This window comes from Vidua chalybeata, chromosome 1 (genome assembly GCF_026979565.1).
Source record: "Vidua chalybeata isolate OUT-0048 chromosome 1, bVidCha1 merged haplotype, whole genome shotgun sequence".
In the NCBI taxonomy this organism is placed as follows: Eukaryota; Metazoa; Chordata; class Aves; order Passeriformes; family Viduidae; genus Vidua; species Vidua chalybeata.
In genome coordinates this window covers 65,250,881-65,278,733 of record NC_071530.1, presented here as the reverse complement: position 1 = coordinate 65,278,733, position 27,853 = coordinate 65,250,881, and the positions used below count along the sequence as shown (strand labels likewise).

The window sequence follows — 27,853 nt, the reverse complement described above, 5'->3', positions numbered from 1 at the left end:
TTCATTTTTTGCTCATTTATTTTAATTCAATCAGTGCTGATTCATTCTAGATGTTTGATTTAATCACTGCTGACTCTTCATTGCTACTTTCCTTCTGCTTTTGCATATAAAATTGGGTCCAGTATTTTATAAAAACATGTTGCTGCAGAATCCCCAGATCCTAATCCAGAATTATTCCACTCTGGATGTCCCTCTATCCCCAAAATGTTATGATTAATCCATCCAATATGTTAACATATTTTCAAAGTTATGATAGCTTCCAGGTCTATTTTATTTATGTGATATCACTAGTTCTTAGACTGACATCAATATCAGAAGAATTAGTAACATTGAATGTGCATTCTTAATAAAATGTCCCTACCTTTATATAACATTAAGAAACTGATCAACATCAACCTTTTCCTCATCCTTTTTAGAATTCTTTCCCCACTTCCTATTCTGGCATATCCCAATTATTGAGAATTTCAGAACAGCCTATGCCTTTGGACAGAGAGAAACAAGCAAGTTTCACCTAAAACATACAAAAAATGCTAATTAAGTGTATTGTGCATACTTTTTACGCAAATTCCACAAACCAGCAGAATAAATGTGTGCATAAATGTGGATATCCTTTTGCATGGGTACTGTTGTTTGCAACCCTTGGGCCTGTGGTTGAATACAATGTATCCAGGTACTTTGTTTCAGATTACTGATGTCCATCAAGACAGATTTCAACAGCTTTGCTTTAGAGACATGGAGCAATCCATATGCATGTGCTTCTGTGTTTATGTGGGAGACACAAGCCTATAAGTCTTTCTTCATAAATAACAAATTATGTCCTCTCCACATGTTCCACTCTCTGCCTCTCCTGCCACTCATACTCCATTTCCCAAATCTAATCCTTCAAATGTTGTCCTTTCATCTTCTTTTAAATGAAACTGATAAAGTGAAGTGGCATTAAACCAGACCAAAAGGTCTTTTTTCGTGGTAAATGTTCAATTGAACCCACTGCCTGGTTTGTCTTTAAGGAAGAATATTCACAGCCTAATAATGTTTCTGTAGCACAAAAGGAGTATCATGTGTGAGATGAATCAAAATGTACCCAAACTCATATTTTTAAAGCTTCCATTTAGCCAAAAATACATTTCTGCATGCATTATCTACATGCAGATATTTTATGCCATGGTGAGCCCTCTCCACAGAAGCATGAAGGAGGACTGAGTAAGATCTCATATGTTTCTCTAGCAAAAAAAAGCAGCAAGGAAGAAGGATCCTATTCAATCAGCAAGAGTAGGACTGCAATTAAAATATTTTTATAGGTATTTTACAAAGTCGTAAAAAATTTACCCTGAGAAACAAGGTTTTCCTCAGAAAAGCCTTTAAGATTTCTGATGTGAACCAGCATCCCCCTTGTGGCTATTTCAGTGTTATTTGAAGCTGCTTGTGATTCTATGCATTAGGAACACACCCTTTCTACATCTAGACATCTACAAGAAACGTTTTAGCACTTTACTTGTACTAAGATAAAAATAATCATATTTTGAGGTCAAAATGTACTCTACAAATTAGGTTTTCTAGGTGAAGACCCTATTGAGTCAAAAATGACCAGGGTACTTGTGTCACCAATTGTGTCACCAATGAGCTATTTTAATACAGGCTGATTGGTAAAAGTGTATGGAAAAATCTAAACAATTATTCCATGTTTTCTCCAATTAATTTTAGTTTTTAATTAATTTTTAGGAAGATCCCATTTCACCTCTAAAACTTTTCCAATTAATTTTTTTCCCCTAAATAACACAACTCCTAAAAAAATCAATATTATAACTCTTCAAAACATAATGGTAGTTCTTGGCAAACAAAAATTACTACTAACATTTTTATTAAAATATGTGGGAAAGTATCTTAATGGAAAAAATGGAAGGCATCAAAAATTCTTTGCAAACCACCCTTCATGTTTTCAGTAATTTTGAGGAGTATTCAAAAATTGGGACCAGCTATAGATCTAACTAAACATGTTGAAATTATATGTTAAAAATGCCTCTAAACTTGTTATACAAAAATTTACATATTTTACTTTCCCTTCTCCCAAATACATACTTGTGTTGCAGTTTGGTAGTGTATGATATTTTAAGACAAACAAATGGGAGATTATATATAATCAATTCTAACATGTCACATGATGTGCATTACAGCATTTATAGTTTTAAGATATTTTTCTCTTCATAAGCAACTTTTTCCCTTTCTAACAAATACTAGAGAAGACATTGCTGCAATGTGCCAATCGGAGTGTAAGCCTATGAGGAACAATGAAAATAGAATGAAAGAATTTAACAGAATTACTTATTTCTCTTCCACATGCTGTTACAGTGTATTGAACTGTAAATTGAGCTTTTCGACACTGGTCTCAAATCCATTCGCAGAGTAAGCGGGTCCCTTAATGTGTATTGTAATGTCATTCCATTGCTCCAAGACCTTCAAGAGGATACTTCCTAATTTTCCTGAAAAACTATCTCCTAAAAGTGTGTCCCAGAAACTGAGCTGGTTTGTGGAGAACAACTGAAGCTGGAGATACCGGTGGGTTATTTGTGATGGGCCCAAGAGTCACACTGGGCATATACTGACAGCTTTACTAAAAAATGTATGGCAAGTCATTCTTGAAATAGATTGCTGTGGATTTGGAAAAGAGTGTGTACAGTTATATTCATGGCAGGCATAAACACTCAGTGTCACTCTGTAGATACCAGAATGTGATCAGCTATACTTTTCAGTTCTGGAATTGATCTTAGGTTTTTATTGCAAAATGTTTTAATACTTATTAGCCTACTCTGAAATGTTTTCTATGTTTACTTAAAATTTCCAGTCATTCCTGAAAACTCCTTTTGGTAATATACACAAAGGGTAGATAATGACGGTTGTCAAAGTAATACATAATGATTACTCCAAGAAACATTTTCTAGCATACACCTACCTGCAGTCAAAATGAATACAAGCCAAATCCCAATATTTTGACCCAAAAGGTAATAATTATTTATAAACAATTATACAGAAAAGCTGACTCTTATTCTCTGTTTACTATAAATGTATGTCTAGTTTGGTGTTGTGATTTTTTTTTCAGATATATTTCTGTGCTGTGATCCAGCTAGCCCTGAAATGCATGGGTGCTCTTTCACTGACTTTAACTACAGTTAGATCATGCCAGTTTTAAAAGACACATCTTTTACATGGTTGTTTTATGAGATGCCTTCTACAACACTGACTTCTTGTATAGAGAAATCTTCCTTAAGTGTAAATTTGAAGATGCAGTACACAAAATTTTCCATAATAGAAATTTTCCATTCTCTTTTATCTTCATTACTGTACTTCCCTATTAGAAGGGAGGAATGGTTTACAGCCTATTTGCAGTGTTTACTTTAGCTTAATCTAAATAGTTGACCCCATTAAATCAATTTCAACTCCTGCCCTTTGCTTTTACTTCAAATGCTAGGTTAGAAATGAGCAAAAACTTGAAAGAAATCTATTTAAAAACAGAAAATAAGTTAAGTTAGACCAGAAATAACCTCTACCTCCAGCAGCACAGATTTACTTGTTTAGTAAGCTACATAATACTGCAAATTGAAAAATAGAGCATGACAGCTTTTGTTAACTCATACTAATTATATGCTATCACACCTAACACCTTAGTCAGATCTTAGGCATCTGAAAGCTACTGATTGACAGGTCTCATTTGAAACTCTAAGAAACTTTAAAAATAAAGAATCACAGTTAGTAGGTTGCAGAATATGCTCTTAGTCACTATCAGTCATGCTCTCCAGTCCCAACGGGAGAATATAGTTCACTGTTAGTTATTTGAAGTGTGATGCTTTACAAAAGCCATGAGATAAAGACGCTTATGCTAGATAATGTCTCAGCAAGAAACATTTAGGGTTCAGGCTCCTAGGCTCTTATAGGGTCCCACATGGTAGTTAATGTTAATAGGCCCACATTTCAGGTAAAGACAGGCTTTCAAGCAGAAATTCTCTTTCCAATTACATATGAGGTGGAGGAGAAAGTACTTGTGCATGGTCCTCATGATTTCAATGATCAGCCACATCCCAACTAGCATTTGTGATAATCTTTACCTACTCAGAGAGAGTTTAGGTGGATATATTTATAGAGGCTCTTCTCTTTGTGATTTGTAATTTACAGGCTCAGTGCCCAAAGCATTCAACAGCCACTCATAATTACATTTCACGTATAAAACACCTACATTTAAGGGGCCTTATCAAGGCTATAAGGTCTGGAGCTAAATACCTAGGCAATGCCCAAATGAAGGTTGCCTCTTCAACATTAATTGTCGTCTTATACATGTGGATTATAGTAGGGCTCCTAATTGCATGATGACAGCAATTTTTTACTATCCTACCATTTGCTTCATCAGTGAAGCAGTGCTCACTGGCAGAGACAGTATTAAATATTTCACTTTCTCCTCCTTGAATGCATGGCCCCAAGCCATTTAAATCCTGTTCAGAAGATACTCTCCTCATGGGTTTTTCACTGGTGGTTCACTAAAGTATATGAATACTTTACAATATTAATCGATTTATATGTTCACAAAATTCCTACTGGATGAAAATTATGTTTCTCCCTGCTCCACAACTAAGAAATTAAGACATAAAGTGATCAAGAGCAAAAAAAGTACCTGTTAATTTTAAATGCTCAAGATGGGACAGCAAGAAATTAATTTTTTGAATAGTTTGCATCTTGTTAAGAATAATAATCACATCATGTGTTCCAAGTACAGCTTCCACTGATATGTGCAAATTAACTAACCACTTAAATATTTCCACTACTCAAAAACAGCATTCAGGAAAAGAGAGACTGCAGCTGTTGAAAAGCTGAGAAAATAATTGTTTTAGTGGCGAAACTAGGAACTTAGAACAAGCAATCTGTGGCAGCAACAGAGCTGTAACCTGTGTCTTTGGGGCACACAAGACAGCAATCTTTTCTTGGTATCATTCAGTCCAGCCCTTAAATTCTGCAGCATGTAGAATATAAGGCAAGGACCTTATAGCAAGAAGCCTGTTCTACTACCTGCTACAGATCATCTCTTCTATTGAGTGATTCTCTTCTCTTCTCTTTTCTAGTCTTTTTTAAAATTACTGTTATTCTTTTTCTACCTCCTTCTCCCCCTTTCCATTTTTCTGTTCTCCTCCTATTCTCATCTTCATTTATTTCTTCTTACCAGCTCGTCGGGCAACTCTTCTCACTGTGCCCACTCTGGTGACAGCAACTTCTGAGGATGACATAGACCGGAGACCCATCAGAAGACTCCGGTCTAAGAGTGACACCCCTTACTTGGAAGAAGCTCGGATCTGCTTCAACCTTGATAATGGTAAGACCACACCTTCCCCAAACAGCATATGCTGTTAATTAAAGACTTCTTTTTGAGATGCAGATGGTACCTCCTCATGTACAAGCGATGTGGTGGTTCACCAGACATCCAAAAAGATGCCAAGGCTATCTAACTACAAGCACCTGCATATGTATGAACAGAGATCATTTTCAAAATTCTCCTGCAAGTGCTAACTAAAACTTTTTTTCTGTTTTAGCCAGGGTGAGCTAGTGAGATCACACCAAAACAGAATTGATTTACAAACAAAATATATCTTATCCATTCCAGGCATCCAGAAACATGAAAGTTCTTGAGAACATTTATGAAGGGATTACAGCTAACAGCAGATTTGAGCTAAACTCAATGTTACCACCATTGAAGAACATGCAGCACAACCCAAAACCGCAATAGGACTAATTGGCAAACGTAACAGAAAACTCTTGACTCTGCACGAATGAATAAGAGAGCTGTCCTTCAAAATTCAACCAACTAGTGTTATTATCACTGCCTTCAGAGTTAGTGAGCCCCAGCATTCCTTCCCTGGTCTTTTTTTCTCTTTGAAATTGACCAACACAAAAGCTTTCGGAAGTACTGATAACTTAGTGACTTTAAGCAGAGTGGGTTTTGATTTTTTTCTAAAAGCCCTGAATTAAATAACATGAGCTAGTACAGTCTTAGGCACATATTTTAACTGTCTAACTCTTACTTTATGTAGTACTTTTGTGCTACCCACTTTTTTAAAATAGCATTTTTAATTATTTATATTACACTAACCAACAGAAATTGGAGACCTAACGTGGCAGGCAGCCTATAAACCACAGGGTAAGAAGGTCTACCTAAAGAGCTGATTGCTAAACAGAGGAACAGAGATGCCACAAAACACCAAGCCCACTTTGCAGCCGGAAAACGGAGTGTCTGGTTTTTGCAGATGGTCACATTTTTGTCAAAGACCTGCCGAAGCGACTTAGGAAGGCGAGCCCCGGGCTTTGAGTGATGGTCAGTTTCAAACGTTGAGTGCAGGCTCCTCAGTCCCCTTGGCATTTTAAACTGTCAAGGTGTGTGGCACACCATCCCGCTTTATGTAATGGGTTTGCCCAAGGAAAGAGGGCAAGGAGGTGAAGGGATGCGCCGTTAGACATCCCACCAAGTCCCGATGCAGCCGTGCTGTGAGTTCCGGACGCCCTGGGCTAGAAGGGAGCAGTTCGGGGCGCTGGGCTTGCTGCGGAGTGGCACCTCCGCCGGCCAGGCCCATCGGCGGCGTTTGGCACCTCAGCCGGGACCTCCCCCGGGGGCGGGAAAGGCGCTCGGCCGGACCCTGCCCGGGGCGGGGGCCGGCAGCGCGGGGCCGGGGACACCGCTCCGTCCCCCGCAGCGGAGGCGGGCGGGACTCGGCAGGGGCAGCGGGCAGGGCCTCCGCGGCCGCTCCCGTCCGCAGATCCTTGACGGGTTTTCCCTGTCTCTCCCCCTCCCTCCCTGCGCTCCTTTCTCCCTTTCCCTCTCTCCTTCCCCGTCCTCCCCTCCCCCTCCCGCGCCTCTCTCCCTCCTCCCTTCCCCTCTCTCCCCCTCCGCCCCCTCCTCGCCCGGCCGCCCCGCGCCGCCGCTCGCCCTCGCCAGCTCGCCGGGCCACGCTGCTCACCGTGCCCACATTAATGGCGGCATCTTCCGAGGAGGACATCGACCGCAGACCCATCCGCCGCGTCCGCTCCAAGAGCGACACCCCCTACCTCGCCGAGGCCCGCATCTCCTTAAACCTCGACACAGGTGAGAGGCGGCCCGGCCTGGCGCGACCGGCGGCGGGGGAAGCAGGGAGGGAAGGGGCCGCCCCCGCCCTCCGCCCCTGCCAGCGCCCGCGGGCTCCCCGGGCGCCGCCGCCCGGCCCTGCCCCGGTGCCCGCGCCTTCGCACCTCGGCCCTGGCCCGCAGACCAGCTCCCCCTGCCCCGCGCCTCTCACCTGGGTGAGCCGAGATCGGCTGCCCTTCTCCGTTCAGCCCCTCGAAGCTTCCCCTCGCCCAGAGCGCCGCCCTCTCGCCCTGCACAGCGTCGTGGCGCATCCCCTCAAGGCTTCTGCACTGTCCCTCCTCGCCAGGTCCTGACATCCCTCCTGGAGATGCTGCCCTTGGTGTTTTGCAAGTCTCTCCCTGGCTCGCTCTTTGCCTTCTTCCCCCGATGGGTTTGTGCCTCAGAAGTGCAAGGAAACTTGCACCTGCGTTGTCCACTTAGTTTCATGAGGTCCCTGGTTGTCTCAGTGTTGCCTTTTGGGACTCTCGATGGGTTTACAGCCTGATGGTTTCTACCAACACACCTCCAGCTCCCTACATTCACCTCCTCCTGCCTGTTATTGGGATGAACCTCCTGCTGTTCTCCACCTGACCTTTCCTTCCCCTTTCTCCACTACTGTGCCTTCCTCTTTGCCACCTCTTCCTCATGACTCCTCTGAGATTTAAGCTGTCCCCTTCAGTTTATCCTGCACATGATGAAACTATCCTGTTTCTTTCCTACTAGGCCTGTGGTTTTCCCTCCTTTCTTGACCTTTCATTATGAGCTCTGTCAACAGCAAACTAACTACACCAGAGGTTACTTGCTCTCAAAAACAAAAGAAAAGAAAGTATTTTCTGCTGGTTCTCTACACCAAACCAGACTTCCTCTATGTGGGAAGGGGGACAGCATGAGGGAGGATCTGTAGCCAGCAGTACTGCAGCCTCCCTCATGTCCCAGCAGTAGCACGCAAAATGACCCAACTGTGTAACATTCTTTGATGCTGAGCCTGTGAGCTCACTGCCAGCTGTAAAGGGAAAAGAGCTGCCTTGGAGTTGCTGCTTGCCCTGCTGCAGTCTCTCCCATACCTCCTCCCCCTTTTCAGCTGGCAGAAAGTTGGAGATGGCAGAGATGCATTTTCTTCTCCATTTGGGGATGGAACAGATTCCCCTCCCCCCTCCTGTTATCCCTGCTGCAATTACACCCTTGGTAATGGCTGATGCACAGTTTGGTTTTACCACTAGCAGAACGGTTGGTTACATTGTATGGCATGTCAATATTTCTCTCTGATCATGACTTCTAAAAAATTACCAAACCATGGGTAAGTTGGGTGGCATTCCAGGGCACAGGCTGGAAGACCGTGCCAAGTGCCAGGTTTCAGCTCTATAAAGAACTGGAAGTGAAAACAGAAAGAGCATCACTGTGTGTAAGGTGTAAATAAAAAAAGGCTGTGTATGGTTATTTGACTGCTGAAATAACACTGTGCTGACTTGTGTTCTCTCAGGTAATGTTATGACATGTAGTTATAAATAGATAAATCAGCTAAGAGCAAGGCACCTTCAGGTCACCTGGTGCCTCACATCTCTATGCTGAGCTAGACATGCTGTCTTTGCTACAAGTCCCAGAGGATGTGCAAGTCTCAAGGTACCTCTTTCCTGCAGTCCACCAAAGAATTTGGTAATTACACATAGCTTCTTTCTGTTCCTCCCCTCCCCCTGGCTCTCTATAATTCAGGTCTTTACTTGCAAACCTGGGAATGGAATTCCTTAAAAAATAAATAATTAAAAGAAACAGTACTGATGTATCAAGAAATAGAAATGAAAAATGTTGTAAGTAGTGCAAGTGTGTGTTTTCATTAATCCATCTGGCAGTGAGTAGTAAAAAAAAATAAAATTGCTTAGCAACCAGTATTAAGTGAGTGAGCCAAAAAGCAAGTGAAACATGCCGCTGATAACCACTTCATTTCTGAGCTGTTGGGTTTACTCTTCTGTTTGCTCAAAAAGCACAAACCAAGCTGCCTGGGTATGAGAACTGTCTAGTCTGAGGAAAAAAACACTAGAAAATGTGTTTGGCCACTTTTGCTCTTGCTTGATAATGCCATGCAGTTCAGGCTTTCCTTTTAAAACTTACTGTTTGTGAGGTGCAGTGTTCTTGCCTTTATTTTTTTGGCCCTGTGTGTGGGGACGGGGGGGTGAAAACACCCTGTTTCTAAGCCGCACAGGTTTCCATTTGCAGTCTCGTTGCTGGTGTCTCTGCTACTGTGCCGCAGAGGGTACCAGGTCGCCCTTGGTGTCCCAGTGCCCTGCAGGTGGAGGGGCCCGACCTCCTGCCCAGGAGCCTGGGCGCTGTCCGCCACCCCCGGTGCTGAAGCCGCTCCGCCGGGGGTGGAAGACGCGTGTCCCGCCTTGCCTTGTTCTGCTTGTCTGTCCGTGGGCTGGCAGCGCATGTGTGTGCACAGGGGTGTGTGTATCTCCTTTGCCTGTGCAGGGAGAGGGTGGTAGGAAGGAAGTAAAGCTGTTTCTTCAACCCACGGATGCAGTCGAAGCTAAAGTGGTGCTCGGGGCACAGGAAAGAGCCTCTTCCTTCTGTGCTTATTGCTTGCTTTCCATTTAGTGCATTCCATATCTGCACTTGCTGCTCAACCACTGCTTACAGAGCTATTTTTCCTACAGCTGTTATGAGTCAAGCTGCATTCCCCAGTCATTGTTTTCTGTCAGGACATGGTCAAAGTTTGGCTGCAGCATGCAGGATCTGCTTTGCAGTATTGGAACTTCAAATCCACTTTTATTAAAGAACCACAACCAGATACAGTGAATACTGCTCTTCTCCACCCTTAATTGCAACCATTAGTTAAGAACGATCAGGTTTTTAATCTACTTCAGCTGTGAGTTATAATTATACCATTATTGCTGTTATCTGTATTGTTGAACAACTGAGATTGCATACACAGTCAATTATACAGTTTGGTTGTAGCATGTATCTGGTCTGGGTCTTTAAAAAACACAATTTGCAAGTGATTAACAGTGCAGCTTCCATCTCCCCTTGTCTTTTGATTATATTAACAGCTCTGCTTTGTTTGATTTTCCAAAACATACCAGTTTATTATGTTTGTTTCTAAATATTGATCAATTAACTCACGATTATTACCTAGCATGAGTTGACAAATGCTGTTCGATTAGTTGTGACTAGTATGGTTTTTTGTCTGGTGTTCCCAAACTAATTAAAATACCGCATTGTTTTCCAAACCCAAGGTTATTCTCTCTATTATTATACATATGCAAATCCTATTAATCTGAGTTATGTGCTCATATCAAGAGGATAATATTTCCCAAAGGATTAAAATTACCTTTTCTGCCAAAATTAATGTGGCTACGTAACACTGTAAAGCTATAGGCAGCTATAAATTCTTTTTCCATATTTGATACTAAATCAGTTCCATACAGAAATTAATTTTTTATTTTCTCAACAACTTCCTCCAGTGCAACACTAGAGGAGTGTGGGAGTGTGGAATGTGCACTCACTCTTGGCTGGTGGTCTTTTGTTTTCTTTATTATGATGAGCAATCTGGCATTGCTCCATCTCTTAACATTCATCTTTCGTACACATCTCCTTAAAAGCAGTTTTCAAATTGCCTTTCTGACTTTCTGATTCAGGCATCTAAAGGCTAATCCCAAATTACTTCTGAAAACTTGTTCAGCTGTGACAGTTGCCCAATAGCATAATCACTTTCCTGGTCCTGTGCCAGCTGATAAGTTCAAGTGGTTTTTATCAGTTTTGACCTTTTACAGGTTTTGGCTGATTTCTATTCTTCCTGTTGCAAAATACTGTACTTTTTAAATAGCAATGCATGGTAGGTAGCTTTCAAGCTTGATAAATTGGCAGAGGTGGCGACTGATAAGGAAATAGACTGCTTAAAAGTCACTAAAAGATCCAAGATGTATGAGCTTTTCTCCTCCTTCTCCCTTCATGCAACTGCTTGGGGAATCCCTGTCAGAATTTTATTGATGTTTGTTAGGGAAGGAGGGGACCACTGCACTGAGTTGATCTGGTCAGGTTATTTTAGCCTTTCAAGTGTTAGTCATTATTGAAACTATTTCTATATACAGACACTCTTACTCCTCCCTAGCCAAAAAATAGTATGCTTTACACTGCAATCCTCTGCAAAGCTGATTCTAGCAGACTGACTTCTTGTTAAGTGGTGCAAGAAGCTGTCTTTGTCTCAACTCCTCAGTCATTCAGGGAAGTCACCAAATGTCAGCTTTTGTTTGATCAAGGCTGATTGTCTGCTTATTTAACCTGGGAATGGAGACTCAGGGAGAAAGCAAGCCAATGTCTTGGAGAAGGTGTAAGGCCAGAATGACTAGAGTAGCTGTACTAGGGGTCAGCAAAGAGGGTATGTTCCTTCAGAAAGAGCTTCCATGCTGTGAAATGGGGAGAGGAGGGATTTTGAATGTGAATATATTCCTCCCACACTGACTTCAAAGTGTGTACCAGCGGTGCAACCAAACAGAAGCCAGAGGAGCAGCAGGAGGAGTGCAGGAGCTGGCCTCTGAAGAGAGAAGAGAGAAGGGGGAAAGAGGTAGTGACAGATAGAACTCCATAGAGATAGTGCAGCCTGTGCAAGCTATGGAGCCCAGCTGGCTCGCTCGGCCCTGGAGCGTAGCACAGATTTTTAGTGCACTGAAGTCACTCAGTAATCTCACTGAAGTAGCTGGATCCTCAAGTGATTTAAGTCATTTGTTGACTTCAGCCAGGGATCTGAGCCAGACCGTAGAAATATACATCTCTTCTCCCCTTCAATGATGAAAGATCTGTTTTATCTCTTTGTGGTGTGGAACCACATGTTGTCTTGGAATGTGTTCTGGGAAAGCAAAGCTGAGAGGGAAAGGACTTAATGGTTGTGCATAATTTTGCCATGGGTACAGAAGAAGAGTCCTTGCGTCTAGAAAGGCAAGTGAACTTGGTACCATTTACTGTTCTTAAGCAGTGACGAATAAATCACACTGGGGAGAAGAAAAAAAATCTACGTCAGCCTGTGTTAGTGCTGCTGCAAGCAGAATTAATTCACAGGGTGTAAAGAGGGAGGAGGATCCTGGCAGAAACTGCTGAATGGCTGAGACAAATGTTCGCAAGCTGGGAAATGTTCATGGTCGGCTGTTTCTGTCATGCAGAGCTGGTGGGGGAAAGCCAGGACACAAAGGGTGACTGTTAGTTTTAGATGTGGGAATTTTTTCATTCTGGACCAGGCGCAAAGTTGAAATCAAAAGTGTCTTACATTTTCAGTGTCCTGGTACCTTCCATGCTCTGTTTGGGCCCTAGGGCCCTACAGCCTTCATGGTAGGCTGCCTCACTGTTACTGTTTGTGCTGCTGTATTCACTGCATTATATAGCTCTAGAGCTATGCAGAATACTTTTCAGGGATCAAAATGATGTATGATTTTGCTTTCTAATGGAAAGATAATGTTATTTGTGTATTAGCCTCATACATGTTGATTTGTCTGGAAGGATATGATACATTTTGCTGCAGTGAACAAGGAGGAGCTTGTGAACTTAATTTTGTTACTTTGTAAAATAAGAAAGAATATTTATATAGCTCGCTGAGGTGGGTAAATTGTAAATACGTGAAAATAAAGTAAAATTACTTGACTGGATTTTCTGCAGGAAATCTGCATCCCATTAATTTTTAATTTTCTCTAAATCCCATAATTTTATTTTAAAGTCTGTTTTGAAGTTTCTGAGTTTGCCCCTGGTCATCCTTACGAATGATTTAACACAGTTAATCATCTCTGCAGTCATTTGAAATGCTATCACATTTGAAGTTGTGTTATTTCTTCTCTGTTTAGGCAGTGTATGTTTGAATATATTAATAATAAAACACTCTGCATGGTTTCATGATATATGAATAAATGCTTCCTAAAACTATATACAAATTTCAACGGCTTTGGATTTATGGACCTCACAGATTAGAAATAATGTGGAAAGGTTAATCGGAAGGACATAATAGTGTTTTTAAAAATATTTTTAAATTATGGTGGCTTTAGGATTTCAGGTAGAAAAGCTTGGTCTCAGCAGAACAGGGGAGAGCAAAATAGGCAGTAGTAGGCTTTCTAATATGTGTGGGAGGTTTTATTTCTTTTTGGAGAAAGATTAGTAAAAATGCATGCCTGGAAAATTTCCACTTTTTGCTCTGCTCTAATCACTCCCTCAGATTATTGTCATGGAGATCCTGTCATACTTAGGAACCCAAATCACAGGTTTTGGCATAGCATTTCTTAATACCTTTATAAAGGGGCCTGAAGAACTGGCCTCCTTTGCCATCAGCTGTTGCCTTACAAAACCTCGTGCCTGCACTTTAACTGACTGATGAATGATAGTCTTAATGCTGCTTTATTTGGAGTATAGCTGGAGATCAGATGTGTGCCTATCATTCATTTCCTGGCTGTTTTCCAGCCCTGGGAGCATGAGTACACATACCAGGAAGAATGAGCATCCAAGCTGAAAGCCACCCTTCATGTGGCAAGTATAGGCCATTTGAGATAACCTGCCCTTCCCAGGCCTAAGTGCAGTGGCTGAAAGCACTTCTGTATCAACAAGCAGTGTAAAAGGGAAGAGATCTTATCAGAGACTGAGGTTTTAACTCTTGTACTTGACTTTGGAGACTTAAGACTGTGACCTTCACTGTGTGCCAGATAGAAATAAGTTTACATGTTCTCCAAGTCCTGTTGAAGAGGAGAGATGTCCCTCCTTCACCAGCTGTCATCTAACAGGAATTGTTGATGCAGACTTGAATGAACAAATATGACTGAGGACAGTTTGAAGGGAAGGGCAAAGTTAATCAAATTGATGGAACTGGCAAGAGTAAAATGATAGAAGATCCATTTATCTGAATGCTGGAGAAGTTCTCATGTTATGATGTTCTTGTGGCACTGCACATATGCATCACCTTTCTGTGTCGGGGGCAGCTGATACGCATGCAGTCGATGGCATCGACATTGCTACGGAACAGCTGTGACAGGAGATGGGAGGAAGGAAGGTATGTGCTTGCTTTGGGATCTGAATATGCAGAGCTGATGCCTTGTAAAACTCTCTGCAGTATGGGTGACTTTAGGGCTGCTGTAGTGCTTTGTTATTAATCTGGTCCTTCAAGAAAATTGATATTGCAGAATTTGCCTGGATAGGAAGTGATCTCTATCTTTGTGTTTTGCTTGATGAGCTTTTTGGGTTAACACAACTAAGTATATTCTTGCAGGCTGAGATGATGCAAAATCCTTTTATTTTTTTTCTTTCATCAGGAACCGTAATTTTCTTCTTGGAACTTGGTCTTTAAGGAAACTGCATTTTACCAAAACTTCAAAACTGACAGCCCTGTTCAGAATTATTAGCTGTAAAATCTAGTAAAAAGAAAAGGCCTAATCCTCAGTAACAGGTATAATTAGCTTTAATGCTTAATTACTCTGAGTCAACTAATTGGTTTCATTGGGACTACTCAGAGTAATTCTCAGAGCTAGGCATGTGTCTTCAGAATCAGTCTTAAAGTTGTAAGTCTTTGCAATGTGACAAAAGTCATTAGTCCAGAAAGAATGTCTTGGGCTGTCTGTTTTCAAATATAAAATGTCAATGTTAATGAAATATTGTGTTATTAGAAGTTATTTCTTGTGCTTCTGCTTTAGGCCATAGACTCAGTGTGAAATGTTATATTTCCGTAGTGAAATAAAACTTGGCTGTCTTCATGCTTTCTTGGTGATGAATATTCGTGACAATGTATCTCTTGTGGATAAGGTGCAAAAAATGTCACTTTTAACATTTTAATCATATTAATGTGATGTAGTTTACATAGTAATACAACTTCTTGATATAGTCCACTAAAATGTTTTCTTCATTCAGAATACTATTAGGGTAAAATTATTTGTAATCATGCAATAACCATTTTTAATCATGCAATTCTGTCACCTTCATTTATAATGCATTGGTGGTCTTATTTTATAATGATATGCTGAAGCCATAGCTAGACCCTCAGTATATGGTCACTGTCCCTAGGTTTCATTGTAGAGACAATGTTCCTTAATATTAAAATGAGATAATTAGTGCCTTTACTGCAAACTTTGTAATAATTTTCTTATCTTGAAATTACAGTTCAGTGTATAAGAATGTGAAGATGACCTCCAAACAAGAATTTAATGAGTAGTAAATTCAGCAAGAAAACAGGGAGACAGAGTTGAAAAATTAAGTGCTCATGTTTCTTCTGCATTCCAGATTCACTGTGGTTTCATTCTGGTTGTGAAGTACATAAGACTGGGGAATCATGTGACAAGAGTTTGCATATACTTGTGTTTTTCTATACTGTATGAACACATGCCATTGTAACTGTGATTGATAAGAACTGCAGTGCATATTTTGGTTAATCAGAACATTCTTGCTATGCATAATTTATGTTGCAATATCATTTTTATGGTTAGTGGATACAGTACTTGGACAGACAGACATCTGGTTAATAGTTTATAAGCAAATTAAATACTTGATGTATTATTAAAATGAATGAGAAATTTCATCAGGGATAAATCTAATTCTATGCTAGAATGTTGGAAAGTTGTTTAAAGTCTGACTCAAGTTTGATGCCCCAAATTTGGGAGGACCTGTTTTGACTGTGGCATTTGTCTACCTACCAGTGTATGCTTATTTCTGTTCTATGGGTAAAAGGACAAGGAGTCTACTGACAGATTTGAGAACTGACTAGGGTGCATGTCTTTGGGAAGAATGTTCCTATGTTCCCTCAGTGAGTCAAGTGTTGCAATGGTGTTAAGCCATCAGAAACAGCGTTGAAAGACTCCCTTTAAGCTAGTCCCAGTTTGCTACAGCTTTGCACTAAGCAATAGGAATCTTTCTCAGAACAGAAAATGTCCCCACAGTTAAGAAGAAATGGGAAATTATTAGTTATATTGCAATATTCCTCGAGAAAGAGATTACTCCCATCTGATATCTGTAATGGTCCTTTGTTTTCCTTGCTGAGATTACTGATAGTGCAGTTTTCATCCATCTTTTTTTTAATCCTGTTTTCTTTGTTTTCTTACACTAGAGAAGTGCTAGAAACAAATGTGGAGACCTTGACAAGGCTGGGCTTGATGCATGAGGCATCTGAAAGATTTGGAGGAGAATGGCTCTTCCCCATGCCCAGCCTCAGTTGCAGGAGCACATGGGTGTAAAGGTCATGTTGTGCAGTGTGCTGGTGAAGAGGTCTGTAGCTAACTGTCTCATGTGAGCTCTCAGCTCCTGGCTTCTGTGAGGTTGTGTCATTGTTGGCATCTCTCTTTTCCTGATGCCTTTTCCATTCTCTGGGGTTTATCAAGGCTATGTATGTGGGTAGCAGCAATATGTTGGCCTGCAGCTTCTTGAGGGCTGTGCCTGCTGTCTTGGCAGAGATGCCATACCAGCATTTAAAACTGTAAGTTGGGAACTATGACTTTAAAAGGTCACTGTGCATCCCTAGGAGCTCTGATAAAGAGCTATTAATCTACATGGTGCTTCCATGAACCCAGTTAAAGCAATCATTCCCCAGAGCAATGATCACTCCTTCTCTCTGCATAGAGACTGCTCTTCTGGTTGTTGGTAGAGGTGGAGAGTTAGGAATAAACTGTATTAAGCTGCTAATGAGTAGTCATTGTTTATATTTAAAGCAGTTTAGCATGTTTATCCATTAATGAAAAATTTAATTTTGTCTTAACACTTTCTTTGTTCATCATCTTTTATTACTTACACTATGCATCATGGCTCTTTTTAGATGTGCTGAATGTTTTTTCCAAAAATCGTTAAAAGATTTTTTCAAAAATACTTTTTTCAATATTTTTTTACAATGACTTACTATGTTGAAGTAGGAAAGAAAAAAAAGAAAAGTAAATGATAGTTTTAATTTTCTCTGTGTGGAAGAACAGCAAAATCTTTCAAAGCTAATAATAAAAAATTAGCTGGGGCTAACTAATTGCATGTAAAATGATAGCCTATAATTATAAGGCAAGAAGAAATCAATAAAGCTCAGTTTGTAATTTAGTCTTATCTCAAGGCTCAGAAGAGCAAACCATTCTGTGAGATAAATTTTATAAGATTATTTCAAATAATATTTTTTTGAGCTAATTAGTTGATAAATTTTATTTATTTTTTAAAGAAAACAAGATATACATCACTGAATAACCTTGGGGTTTAACCTTGCAAGCTTTCCTCTCTGGAAGCAGTTGGTCTAACAGCTTTGTCAATATTAAAGGAGACCCAAGGGGAGAGCGATGAAAATATTTGGTTGAGAAGTATCATTACACACATGGAATACAGCTTTTTGTTAACATGCTTCATGACATAATGAATTAAGGCAACTCAGGACATGTGTTGTCATTAAAACATGTCAGGACTTGCTAAACTTAACCACTCGCGGTTAGTGCTGCCTAGGCAGCAGAAATATGATGCTAGCAGGTACCCACCAAAGTGGCTGTATATATACCTAGAGGTGTGTATCAGCAGCCCAAGGAGCATGCAGGGACCATCTGTTAACCAGCAGGAGTCTAAAAGGCTTAAAGTGGGCAGCAGAGGGATCGCTCTAGAAGTTGTGCAGCTTACTCTCTCAATTACCCAAGTCAGTGGCAAGTAGACAGGTCCCAAGCAGTGATAGGTGTTCCTTCCTGCATCGTAGCTGTTTCAGGATATGTTTCTTCCATGGCTATTGGCAAGGCTTATTGACATTTGTAGCCAATTGTGATTTAAAGAAGCGCCTAGTGTTGCGAGGGAGGAAAATGCAGGGCCTGCTTCCTTATCATTTTGGAGATAGGTTCTGCTTTTTAAATCTCATTCTTCCCTCTGTGTCTAAAATAAGACATTGTATCAGCTGTATATCAGTGTGTTTAATAAGGCAGCATTTAGCTTTCATTACTGCTCCCAACAGAAAGAAAGATTGTTATCAGCAAGAGGTAGAGGGATATACTGAGGAAGTGAATGTGGTGACAGTATTACCCATACATAAAATCCAGAGCTGTTTTAGCAGAACATCATCCAAAACATCTGACTCTTATGCAACTTTCTGTTACTGAATTAGAAAACATTTGGTCCTGTTGGTTCCCTTACGTGGGACTATGGGATTATGTGTATGTGTGCAAGTGAGCTTTTAGTGTACTGCAGTCACTCCTGTATGGCCAATTTCCCTGGTCAAATGGTATGTTGTGGGTGGTTTGCCTGTGGGAACTGGCTGTTTTACCCCTTTTAGGATTTTACACTGAATTTAAGACAGAATTTGAAAGTAGATTAAGCAAGGAAATGTAGGTTGGATCTTGAAGAAGGTGTTCTCAGTAGTTTAGACCAACTTTCATGTTTTGGTTTAGCTGCTTTGCTATCTTAGAAGAAGATCCAGGACTGTATATAAAGGTGGCCTTTTCTATTTGTTTTATTAGGTGGGAGGAATAATATTCCTGCTGCTCACAGCATGACCCCCTAGCATGACTCCATCATTCAGTGAATACAAGAACATGTCTGTTGTCTTTCCCCTGTCTTCAAATGTGCCCTGAGGACTCCAGGATAAGTAATTTCCAACCTCCATGTACATCCTTTCCATTGAGAGGAAGCTCAGAAGACCTAGAAAGGGTGCAGAAGAAAAGGATTAGGATGGTGAAGATGACCTGTATTGTGTCTTTCTTCAGTCACCAGGGCTTTAATAAGTAAGCTTAATGTATTTGCTAATGACTTTTCCTTTCCAAATTTTGATTGAGACATTTTCTGTGAAGAACAGGTATTTAGAGTGTAAGGGAGAGAATGGCCATAGTGGTTTCAACCATTCAGATACACTTTTTTCCCTGCAAAGGATTTTTAAACTGAAGAAAGATGTTCCTCTGTGCTAGAATCCAATGTGCTGGGTTTTGGTTTTTCTGCCTAGAGGACTGTATTTTTTAAATGTAATATCTCACATTGTTTCCCATAGGACATTACCAAGCCAGTTTCTATAAATCTCTGTGCACAGAGTATTTTATGTGAGACAAAGATATTTTTTTCTTTATATATTTTTTGCACCTTGCTATACAGCTGCATGTGTATTTATATATATCCTTTGAAGTTTTTATTCTCATCTGCAAATGAAAACCTTGAGTGCTAATCTCTTTCTTCTGCAAAATCCTCTGATGCATTTCCCTTAGGAATCCTCTTCCTTAATTTTGTGCCATTTGGTGTGGTAAGGGGGATGCTCTCTCTGAAGGGCTTATCCTTCCTTCCGAAGTCTGTGTCACAGTCATCTTTCTTTAGAAATTGGAGAACTAACACATTTTTTACAGAGTTTCTCTGTATTGGTATTCATACTGGATAGAGAAGTGACTACAAAATCCAGTAAAGGTTCTTTTTCAAGCCTTTGTGTACTGGCTTAACAGTACCCTGAAACTACATTTGCCTCAGAGCAAAGGATGAAGCATACATTTTGTGCACAGAAGTTTCTTATGTCACTGCCATATCTTGTTGCTGCACTTAAATGATTTATCCTGTGAGGATTTGTGTTGTGTTTGCTATTACATGCACCTTGCCTTAGAAAGCTTTTCTGGCATCTTCAAAATTAAGTAAAAATTATGTATTTGAAAAAATTTTCAGGCTTCTTTCTCTACTATCTCACCTCAGGGAAAGAATACAAAATATGAGCAGGTAAGTTTCCTTTTAAAGAAGTTTTCTAGTAGTTCACAGTGGCTTGAAAACAAATGAAAAATGTTCAGAAAAAATGCCTGACTGTTTTCCTGTTCTTTTAAATAATGTGTCTATCCTATGGCCCTCTTATATAATAAGATTTTTAGTCCCAGATGGGTAGGGAATAGTTATCTGCACCTCTACTTACTTTTTGCACTCTATCAGAATAAGTCTCCCAAAACAACCCTTAAATGGTTGCAGGGTAATTAAGGTTTGCTGGTACAACAGTAACTAGATTCTATATTTAATTAGTCTCTCTGTAAAGTAGAGTTGCTGCCTCATATTTGAAATACTCTTTGATTATATTAATGACATGTCTTACAGGAACTTTAGCTTGATGATCAGTGTGGTTAGTATTTAAATTATCTGCAAACTGAGCTTCTATTGCACAGATAATATAGCTTCTGATAGATCAACATTACAGCATCCTTGTTCAAATAGATACATACTCTATTACAGTTCTGTAGCCATGGGAAAGAACTGCTGCCTCACAAATGGTTTACTGTGACTCTGGAAGGACCCAGCTCAGGAAAAGACTGATGCATCAAGATTTATCATTAATAAACATTAGAAGTATGTTCTGAATTCTTCTCTAAGTTGCAGAGGAAAATCTGCTCTCTGGAGACCAACACAGAATCATAGAATTGTTTGGGTTGGAAGGGACCTTTAAATAACAATTAGTCTAATGCCTCTACAAAGAACAGGAAATCTTAAACTAGATCAGGTTGCTCAGAGCTCCATCCAGTCTCACCTTGAATGTTTCAAGGGACAGGGCATCCATCTATCACTTTTCTAGTCAACCTGTTCCAGTGTTTCACCACCCTTATTGTAAAGAATTTCTTCCTTTTATCTAGTCTAAATCAACCCTCTTTTAGTATAAAACCATTGCTCTTTGTCCTACCACAACAGGCCCTGCTAAAAAATCTGTCCCTCCTTTCTTGTAAGCCCTCTTTAAGTACCAAAAGGCTGCCATTAGATCTTCCCATAGCCTTCTCTTCCCCAGGCTGAACAACCCCATTTGTCTCTGCCTTTCCTCATAGGAGAGCTGTTCCATCCCTCTGACTAATTTTGTGGGCCACCTCTGGACACACTATAAAATGTCTGTGTCTTTCTTGTACTGAGGACCCCAGAGCTGGATGCAGTATTCCAGGTGAGGCCTCATGAGAGTGGAGTAGAGTGGGAGAATCACCTTTCTTGACCTGCTGGCCACACTGCTTTGATGCAGCTCAGGATGCAGTTAGCTTTCTCAGCTGCAAGTGCACATTGCTGGGTCATGTGTAGTTTTTCACTCACCTGTACCCCCAAGTCCACCTCCCTGCATCCCCCAGCCTGTATTGATATTTGGGGTTGCCCTGACCCAAGTGCAGCACTTTGCACTGGGCCTTGTTGGACCTCAGAAGGTTCCCATTAATCCACTTTACAAGCTTGTCCAGGTGCCTAATAATTGCAGCACCTTCTTGCTTTGTCTGTATATTTCAGAGAACAGTAAACCAGCACCAGTCTCAGTAATAAGTGTTGGCAGGATGTGGAGTATATGAGGTTCTTCTCATACCTTGCTGTTAGGACTTCTGTGTTGCCTTGGGAGGCATGGACCCTGAGGTGCTGGCGCACTTCTTCAGAACTGTTTGTGATTCTACAAAGTATCGTGTTTACAGCCATGCTGTGTCCATGCACAGAAGCCTGTAGGGATCAGACACTGGAGAGAAAGGGGAAGCCTTCATCATATCAACTCAAATAGTGCTTCCTGCTCTTACTCATAAATATTCTTCAGAACCTCACGCTTTCCCTGCTTGCACAATTAGTTACAGGTGGGTCAAATTTGGTTTACTAAACCAACTTCTTGGAAACTAGGGTCACAGATGTGTGTGTTGGATGTGCATCCTAGTATTTGGCTGGGTTGTACCAGTTTTAGGAGTGCAGGAGTGTTCCCCAGGTCCCTCATCATGGAAAGTCACTGATTTTGCCTAGTGTCTTCCACCTGCCTTGGGCTGCTGGCCCACACAGCCTCATAACAGCTCTTAAGTTAGAGAGACTTGTGGTTGCCAGATATGCTGGGCTGCTTGTGATTTCTGCCCATACACAGTTTCTCTATGGGCATGAAAGCCAAATCTGCCAAGCATTTGCCAGATCTTTCCAGATCTGAAGCAACCCAGTCAGAGCAGTAGTATAAGCCTGTCCCTGGACATCTGTAAGTCTGCATACTTTTATTTGCATTCAGAGAGCATCTCCACAGAGCATGCATGGCCCATCTGGCACATTCTAGAAGTGTGTGTATTTCTATCTAAGAAAAACGATATCCCGAGGAAAGTGACCCATCCCACATTACTATTGTGCTTGGGATGCTCTCTGGGAAGTAGTTTGCAGCTGACCTTGTGATGCATGCTCTAGAAGGAGAATTTTCTGGCCTGAGAAGGGTGCTAATGTGCTATATACTTCATTGTATTATCACACTAGTGCACCAGCAAGGTGAAAAAATCACTTTCTATTGTTTCTCATCTTAGAAGTACTAGCTAATAATTATTTACTATATTGAAATACTAGTCGATGCTGCAGTGTTAGATGGATCCTCTGTTGATACTGATGAATGATGCACTGAATGAGTTCTGAGGTATTGTTCTGAAGCATTGAGCTCTTGTTCTTTTGTAGTGTCAATGTTTTAGGGACAAGCAAATCAGAGTGTTGTTACTGTTGCAATTCTTAGTTGTTGCAAAAAATATTGGTCATACTCACTGGAAGGTCAACAAAATGATAGAACAACATGATCTCTGTGGGTCATTGAAACAGTTCCCTTGTGGTCTTTTGGAGTTCAGGATGATTACTTCACTGCTGATCAACAACTTTAAAACATTGAGTCTTAGGAATTTGTGGAGGGGAGCAAAAGAAATGAATGTAACAGCTAGCAGTGATTCTGTTTCATTGGGCAAATCAAGAGCCTGGAAGTTTAAACTTGTATAGCAGTGAGAATTGGGTTTGGATTCTCCTAGATCAGGCTTACCAGTGAGTGGTGGTAGTGATGGATTCCGTTTTCACTGTTTCTGTATTTTTTAGAATAATGTGGCCCACATGATGTCAAAAAATCCAAAAGCTCCTAGCAAGAGCTTATTTGAATACATGCAAAGGTGAATTTTTCTCCTGATAGATGGTTGGTTGCTTCAATTTGGGCTTGGTACCCAATACTTAGAAACTCCATTGTACCCTTAGTGTGGCAGAGAGCTTACTTTGGTGTATGGTGGCTTTTCAAAATGTTATGAAAGAGTGTATCCTGCTCCCTAATTCAACACTGTTCTTCACTAGGTGACTTGCATGTAGTTTTATTAATTGCATGCTTTCATTGAAGCATACTAATGTCTTAATGCTTTTGGCATGGCCACTGTTGGTTTGTTTGGCAGAATTTGATAGAAAATCAGCAGAAAGTATGACAGTCAGGCTTGTTCACATTTGATTCTTTCTGTTTGGTGCCACGGATCTGAAGTGAGATGGCTACTGGGAAGTTGACTTTGTGGGTAGAAGGACTTGGAGGGATGAGGGAGGAATCTAGCAAAAATGGTTTGTCCTGAAGTATTGAATGGAAAAGCCAGTCTATGAAATATGGAATATCTTCTGTCTTAAGCCCCTTAACTTTAAAAGACACATTCTAAAAGCTTTTAAGCCCCAAATATTAATGCACGTTCAAAACTATATTTATTATTAAGAAAATAATAGTGGAGGTCAGAATTCCAGCAGGGTTCCTTTAAAATAGTAATGACTGTCAGATGATGCGTTGTCTGGCAGTTAGTGCAGTAGCAGGGGGCCTAGTACTAGAATCTTAAATGCCAAGAAATGAAAAAGCCAAATGTTGTCATAAATACTCTGCACGCTGGTAAAAGATGAAGGTGAAACTGGAGATCCAAGCTTTAGCTTTGTACTCAGGATCTCCTTTTTCACAGAGAGACTAGAGTTAGTGGTAAATGTGAAGGGTAAGGAACTGTTCTATCTAAAGAAGAATGACAGATACGAAAGTAATTATGAGTAATAAAGAAATTACAAGATTTATTTTAGTTCATTGTTTCTTTTTGTCTACTTTTTAAATTTTAATATGCTCCTGCTCTGGTGTTCATAAAACACTAAGAATCTAAAGACCCAGAACAGAAATGAGAAGAACAAAAAAATAACCACCTCTAATCATCAGATTTGTATTTACAGTTATCTTCATTTAATGCAATGAAAGCATTTAAAAAAAAACAAAGCCATTTGTAAGGAGAAAGATAGGGAAGCAAGCTCTCACCTAAAGCTGAGGATGTATGCTGAGGGCCTTTGGCTTTTTGCTTTAATACTTTAATAAAAAAAAAAAAGAGCTAAAGCAGATTTTTTGTATCTCTACTGCACAGACTGGTTATTATATGAATCATCACAAAACTGGTAATCCTCAAAATCTGAGGCTTTGAGTCCAAATGTAGCAGGTAGTGGCTGGGGCAGCCCTGTTTATGGCATTGAGACTGCACAAATGAGGAGGGGTTGCAAAACCAAACTCTGCCTCGAAACCCCGCTCTGTTGTGCTGCTGGTCTGTCTTGGGGAAGGTGGGAGGGAAAGGCACTCAGCAGCATCCCTCCCAGAGCAGAAGGTCACTGTTTCACCTTTCTGTTTCACAGGATGAGAAGACCTGTTTTGCCCATGTGGTCAGTCCTGACCTCGCTGAGCAGTTGTGCTCCTGCTGGGATGTGTGTCCAGCTGGGATAGATGTTTAGTCCAAGGAGCATTAAGGTCACTTATATGTCTCTGCAACAGCCGTGCTCTACTTATGTGTCAGGGAAGAAATCTGCCCTTCAGGGTTTCCCTGCTGGGATGCCATTCTGTGCTGCTGCCAATGTGGAGCTATCCCTTGAAGACACGAGAATATGTGTCCCTCAATATTTGTCTGAAAAACACCGATATTTCCTTTCCTGTTTAGATCTGTGTCAGTGAAAAGGAATGCCTGTGAGCTAAGTGATTGTAAACCAGTGTGAAGGAGATGTAAATAATGCAAGCCCTCATGTTAAAATTATCTGTTTTTTTCCACCCTTTGCCTTGCTGGTCTGTAGGTGAGATTTCTTAGTGGGTGAGGTGATTGATAGATCTGGTTGGTCTTTTACTGAGTAATCCAGAATGGGGGATAGCAGTGCATCAGTTCTTCTCAAAGCTGAAAGAGAATGAAGTTCATGCATTTTTCATCCTGCTGTAAATACTGTCTAGTAAATATCAGTGGTCCTGAACCCCACAGACTTTGGCATCAGCAGGAGTCTGCTCTGGCTTTCTTCTGAGTGCAGTTTTTAAGCTGTCTCCAGGGAGATGTTTAGTCTTGGCAAGTAAATTGACTGAAAATCCAGTAAGTGATCTTTATGAGCATCATTTAAATTCTCTGTATTGTATTTGAATACCAATCCCTGGCCAGGGCTGTGCTGTTCTACTTCCTAGTTCTTAGCTAGTGAATTCATAGTTTCATGTTGCTCTGCTCCCTTTCAACTCCTTTGGCTGGAGGCTGAAAGCTGAAGTGATGAAGACCCCAATCACAGCTACTCAGCTGCTGCCCTGCTGGACGAGGTCAGTGTAAACAACAGGGTCAGAACAGCATGTTCATTATCCTTTAAGAGATCTCCTAGAGAGCCCTAGTGTGCACACACAGAATTAAGTTTTGATTATTTAGTCAAGGGTAATCTGAAGTGAGGAGAGAGAAGATGTAGTTTCAGGCCAGTCATAATTCACCTTCTCTCAGGCCAGTAGGGTTGCCAGTTAAGAGAGGTACCTTTATTTATATTTCAATAGCCTTGTGAATGAAATATGAGTATTTATCCTAAGGATAAGCTTAAAAAATCCTCAGAGGATTAGGCTTATGATTAATTCATTTGTAGGTAAAGCAGTGTTGGCTTTTAGGGTTTCTTTTGGTCTTGGTGGTGTATGGTTCAACTAAAACAGAAACATTGTGCTGTTTCCTATGGGTTTTTACTACTTGGTAAAGTATAATCTAATTATGCTTGTCCTTTCTTAATGTCATGTTTTTCTTTTGATGCTGCTTCATAAGATGTCTAATGTTGGATTCCACTCAATTGCCATGGAAAAGTCATATTCAACCAGACAAGAGAAACACAGAAAGAATCTCTTAGACCTGGGATTTAATCTGCTGATTTGCTGTATAAGTGTATCTTGAAAAAACATGCTCTCATTCATACATTCACACACATCCCCAAAACCTTCCTAATCTATGACCCTGTTCTTGAAATGCCATTTCTAGCCTTAATTGTAGTTTTTAAGAGAGATAGAGTCTTTGAGACATTGCTCCAGCAATGTCTGCTGAAAGACCCTTGCTAGCTAAGGGTTCATTTCAGCTTGCTGCAGTATTTCAGCCTTGCATTGCATCTGAAGCTCAAGTACCTGTGTGCAGTGGGGAGGGGTTTCCTCCCTTTTGTTATTCTGGGTTTTGGTTCATGAGACTGTGATAAGAACATGAACTTCCAGGAAATTCTTTTTCTTTCTGAGGGAGAGATTTTGGAAATTAGTACTCAGCCAGGTACCCTCTATTTCATTATTTCAATTGTGTAGGTTTAGCCAGATTTAGTCACTGGATGTGACTGCAGTGGAAGAGAGTATCATTTCTGGAGAACCATTCTAGAGATGGAAAGGGGAAACATGCTTTTCTTCACAAAACCTCTTCTTAGAAAAGAAACACTTTCCTGTTACCAAATGCAAACAAGTTAGGTACCACCATCTGCTGTCAGTGTAGCAGATCCCATATTAAGGAATGCCTGTGTGGCCATTCCATCAAATAAGGAATTACTAATATATTTAGTGTAATTGAACATTTGTGGTGATCTGTATTGCTGATAATTCATACTGACAGTAAGCTCTGAAAATATCAACCTGAATATTTTCTGACAAAACTTGCCATGTGGCAAAGCATATATTTGCCTATAGTCATTTAAAAATTGATGTGGTGTCCTTGAGTGGTTTCCTGAAGCATAGTGCTGATATATGAGCCAGTCATCTAAAGAAAAAATAGATGCATCTCTTGTGAAATGAGTGTTGAATACCTTCCATATACTTACATTTCTATGTATATATTTTTTTAGTGTATGTTGAACCTCCAAGGGTGTCTTTAAATCCTTTCATTAATTTTTTTTCTTAATCAAAAAGAATGCAGAATACAGCTGGTTTCCATGCATCCCTCACTTTTTCCTTTCAAGTGGCTTTTAGAGTTTAGTTTTCAAGGTAATTCTGTATATGAGTAATCTTGAGGTAGACTAGAGAATCACAGAGTGGTTGGGGTTAGAAGGGACCTCTGGAGATCATCCAGTTCAACCCCCCTTTTAAGGCAGGGTGACACAGGAACACATCCATGTGGGTTTTGAATGTCTCCAGAGAGGGAGACTCCACAACCTTCCTGGGCAGCCTGTTCCCTGTGTTCTGCCACCCTCAATGTAAAAAAGTTCTTCCTCATGTTGAGGTGGAACTTCTGGTGTTTCAGTTTATGGCCATTGCTCCTTGTCCTCTCTCTGGGCACCACTGAAAAGAGTCTGGCACCATCCTCTTGGCACCTGCCTCTGAGATATTTATATGCATTAGTGAGATCCCCTGTCAGTCTTCTTTTCTCCAGACTAAACAGGCCCAGCTCCCGCAGTCTCTCCTCACAAGTGAGATGCTCCAGACTTCTAATTATCTTTGTGACCCTCCATCGGACCTTCTCCAGGAGCTGCTTGTCTCTCTTGTACTGAGGAGCCCAGAACTGGACACAGCACTCCAGGTGTGGCCTCACCAGGGATCAGTAGAGATTCATAAAGATTGATAGAGGGGAAAGGAGATGATACCAACCAATGCATAAAACAAAAAAAGTCCACCATAACCAGAAGAAAACTCCAAGAAATGGTGACCACCCTGTCAATTCAAATTCTTTCCATGTGGAAGCTCAAATAAAAAGTATTAAAATGCTGACTAGAGCTTGCATTTTGCCTGATATTTCAGTTGCTACAAATCAGTTGCGCTTTATTTATACTTGTGTGTCATCCTATCAGATGGGTTCCCTCTTGCCTGAGAGAACACACTTAAATCTA

At 40.6% G+C, this 27,853-nt stretch overlaps 1 protein-coding gene and 1 long non-coding RNA gene across 4 annotated transcripts in view; one reads left to right on the top strand and one right to left on the bottom strand.

Annotated features, from left to right (window-relative positions):
- The window catches only part of LOC128789747 (uncharacterized), a 39,445-nt gene extending 32,377 nt beyond the window's left edge, over positions 1 to 7,068 (bottom strand). Inside the window, exon 1 of the long non-coding RNA XR_008431513.1 lies at positions 6,987 to 7,068. This is a non-coding gene — a long non-coding RNA (uncharacterized LOC128789747). The remainder of the gene's footprint in view (positions 1 to 6,986) is intronic.
- Positions 1 to 27,853, top strand: part of PHACTR1 (phosphatase and actin regulator 1) — a 300,892-nt gene that overhangs the window by 6,047 nt on the left and 266,992 nt on the right. The window contains exons 2-3 of one of the 3 annotated variants that reach the window (XM_053945908.1): positions 5,204 to 5,350; positions 6,965 to 7,111. In XM_053945908.1, coding sequence (XP_053801883.1) covers positions 5,204 to 5,350; positions 6,965 to 7,111 — 294 coding nt within the window. Of the gene's footprint in view, positions 1 to 5,203; positions 5,351 to 5,752; positions 6,517 to 6,964; positions 7,112 to 27,853 lie in introns of those variants that run through there. The other 2 variants (XM_053945894.1, XM_053945900.1) reach the window with 2 other exon arrangements.